This window comes from Hydra vulgaris, chromosome 07 (assembly GCF_038396675.1).
Source record: "Hydra vulgaris chromosome 07, alternate assembly HydraT2T_AEP".
Classification (NCBI taxonomy): Eukaryota; Metazoa; Cnidaria; class Hydrozoa; order Anthoathecata; family Hydridae; genus Hydra; species Hydra vulgaris.
In genome coordinates this window covers 13,833,766-13,837,500 of record NC_088926.1, presented here as the reverse complement: position 1 = coordinate 13,837,500, position 3,735 = coordinate 13,833,766, and the positions used below count along the sequence as shown (strand labels likewise).

Sequence of the window (3,735 nt, the reverse complement as noted above, 5' to 3'; positions counted from 1 at the left end):
AAACAACAACATATAAATATAAATTTTTATTCATATTTTTTAATATGGTGGTTTAGGAGACAACTAAATTTGGATAAACCATGATTTCTCAAAAATACAATAAACATTTATAAAATACTTTAGTTTGGCCTTTCAGAATTTCCTTCAGACATCATTGTACATAGTAAACTAAAAAACTAAAGATATTTATTGCAAAATTTTCCTATAGATCACAAGTATTTAAATATTTCTTCATTTATTTTAGTATAATACAACTTAAATTTACTAAAACTTGTTTACTATTTAAAGCATTTTAAGAAAAACAAACTTAAAACTTTTGTTGATAACCTCAAAAGAATTTATTTAAACATAAGATTAGAACTATACTTCTTCGCTTGATAATTTTTTATTCATGACTTAAAACACTTGTAGTCTTGCCTTGATAATTTTACGAAGAATTTAAGAGTAAAAATTAATTCTATTTAGAATTAGATGGTTTTGGCTAATTCTAAGGAATAATTTCTAAATTTTTTTATTAGTCATATTTGGAATCGAAGCTTAAAAGTTTAATTATAACTTTAAAATAAACTATTAAACTAAGTATTTTTAAAATTAAGTAAAGTATAAAAAATAATACCTGTTGGAGGTCTGCCTGTAGCTGAGATTTTAGTATGCAATTAATGAAAATAAATCTTAAAAAAATACTTTATATCAAATACACAAAATATAAAGCTATTTATATATGGTTTTGAATATATTTAGAACCTTTACTACATTCATTTAGAATTTCAACATACATTCAAAAGTATTTAATTCTTAACTCTGATCACTCTAGACCAGAGAAGGATTATAAAAAGAAATATTGTCTCATCTTGTGTTGTATAATGAAACATATACCAATATTAACATAAATTATTTATACTATACTAGTTTTAACTCTATATTATGCTATACTATATAACATATCTTAAAATATATAAAAAAGATTTAAAGGATTTAAAAAGATACATCCAGCCATTCTTCCACGAGAAGCAGTTCCAACTCTAATTGTTCCAGAGGAAGGTCTCGCATTACTCATTTTGTTTGTATGTCTAAGAAAAAAACTTTTAATGTTCTAAAAAAGTTTTAAATCTTTAGAAAAAGTTTATAAAGAATTTTTTTCATTTTAAAACATTAACTTTAAATTTTCTCAATAAAAAACTTTATACTTGGTATATATAAAAACTTTATCATTTGTAAGTAGAATCAAAACAATAAGGCATAATTTTTTTGAAGAGGAACAAGATAAAATTTTATTTCAAACAGCAAACAAAATAAAAAGCTTTAATCAAAAATAATTCTGATTTCAATGTCAATGCCAATTTTGGTTTAAACTAAATTTATAATCTATTTATAAAAGATATATATATATATATATATATATATATATATATATATATATATATATATATATATATATATATATATATATATATATATATACATATATACCAACTTAATAAATAACACCTAGGTCGCTTACAATTATAATGTTATCAAACTTTATATTTTATTTTTGTTGTTGTTTGTTTAACTTTTTTTCTTAACTACATTTTGCATAACTACGAATTTATGGAGAATAAATGAAAGATAATTGAAAGATTTTCTAAACACAGCAGATAACTTCAACGATAAATTTTGATACAAAATTAACTAATTAAACTAAAAAAAAACTCCTATTTAATTACATATTTTTATAGTAGTAACTGTAAAATATTTGCAGCAGAAGTAACAAAAAAAGGTTTTTAACAATAATGATAAAATTTTTCCATATTTATACTTAATAAAATGAGAAATAGAAAACTATTCTTTTATTTGGCGAAGCATTGCGTTGAATTATAAGATTTAAATGTAGCATAAGTGTAAACTATTCCAAATATTTGTCCACCATTTTTTAGCTCGGGTAAACAAAAAAGTTATATCGCAACCAACCGGTTGCCGTAGTTTCTTAAAAAATATAATATTACCAAATGAAACATAATATTTGATTTGATTATTTATTATTTGATAATAAATTCATACTTGTTTTAAACAAATTTGATGCTGACATATTTTAAATATATTTATGTGTGTATTCTTAAATAAAGTTTGATAGATTAGATATAAAACATAATTTAGAACACCGTGATAGATGTTTGATGAGTGAAAATTATTATAGTGATTTTACAAAGGAAGGAGGAAAGACAATTTTATTGAATTGGAGGGTTTGACTATCTTGTAAAGTAGGGACTGTTTTCAGATTTAATAATTTGTGAAAAGGCAAGCCCACTAATCATACAAATTTTTTAGTTAACTTTTTTAGAATATTAGTCTTACACTCCAATTTTTTTTTTTTTTTTTTTTTTTTTGCACCACGCAATTTTACAAGTTTACTAATTACTCGGGTTAACTGTTTCTTATACGTTATCCGTTAATTTTGGGTAAAATTAAATTTTTTCATAAATTATTTTTGTTCTTTTGTCAAAAACCGTCGTTACGGGAATTTGAACTTACTTTTTTTAAGGTAGCTCATATAGAAAAAAAAAAATTTTCAATAAAATAAATTGCAACGGTTCATATATACTTTATCGTATTTTTGATAATTAAAGAAACTCAAATTTCATTAAAAAAAATTGTAAATAAATTATATTTAAGGCAACTTTGAGGCAAAATCAGTGGTAAAAAGGGCAAATTTGAAAAAATTCAAAACAATGTTTCTTGATTAATTTTGGTTTAAATTCAAAAACTTTTTGGTTATAGCTTCATTACATTATTTTCATTCATTTCTACTAAATGAATGAAAAAATAATTAAATATTAAAAACGGGACACAATACTTAAAAAAATCACAAATTTATACATAAGAAAAAACAGGTGTTGTGTTATAAAAATTGATAAAACTATTCTTAGTTGATAATTTTAGTACATCTGAAATCTTAATGATTAAGATACACTAAAAATTTCAGCCAAAAAGCTTTTCTTAATCTCGAGATATCATGTTTCGAAGTCCAAAAAAAGAATAAAATTAAAAAGTTATGAAAACAATGACCAAAGTTTTCCGATAATAGAAATTATTAGCATAAAAGTGAAACTGACCGATAAAAAAATAAGGTAATATTAGTATTAGTAATATTACCTTATTTTTTTATTGGTCATATTAAGTAAGGTAATATAAGTAAGTATTTTATGCAAAATGTATATATTTATTGAAAGAATTATAAATTTTGAATCAAATGGTATATTAAAAAAAAATTAGAAGATTATTTTTTTTATATGAGCCACCTTAAATGGGTTTTTTTATTCGTTTAAGTTATTCATGTTTATGGATGCATGAGAGTTGAAAAAGCTATTCAAATTGTTTAGATTGTCTAAATTCAAATTTGATGAATGATAAATTCTTCTTATCGTTCAAAATGATAAACTCTTCATTATTTGGTTTTTACATTATGCATTTATTCATTATTTTGCTTGATAGATCATTAATATTCGAAGTAGGATCAAACAAGGCTCCAATAACAGAGTCTTATGGCACACCACTCAATTTTAACTCTACTTGACCGTCTGTTTCCCCCCGATAAAGCAAATAATTAATACACTTTGATTATATTTTTGATCTATTAGGACTACAACTAAATAAGTTTTTTATTATATTGTTTGTATAAACATCACATCATAAGTTATGTGTTTGGCCTCCACAAGAAAAGAATATAGCAATATTGCATTGTTTTTCTGTTATTGC

The 3,735-nt window shown here is 22.5% G+C and overlaps 1 protein-coding gene across 2 annotated transcripts in view; it reads right to left on the bottom strand.

Annotated features, from left to right (window-relative positions):
- The window catches only part of LOC100201616 (intraflagellar transport protein 74 homolog), a 55,599-nt gene extending 53,661 nt beyond the window's left edge, over positions 1-1,938 (bottom strand). For both annotated transcript variants that reach the window (XM_065801124.1, XM_065801125.1), the window contains exons 1-3: positions 1,799-1,938; positions 988-1,070; positions 617-637 (exon numbers count right to left, since the gene is read on the bottom strand). In XM_065801124.1, coding sequence (XP_065657196.1) covers positions 617-637; positions 988-1,057 — 91 coding nt within the window. In that variant the 5' untranslated portion in view covers positions 1,058-1,070; positions 1,799-1,938. The remainder of the gene's footprint in view (positions 1-616; positions 638-987; positions 1,071-1,798) is intronic.
- Positions 1,939-3,735: the final 1,797 nt, after the last annotated feature.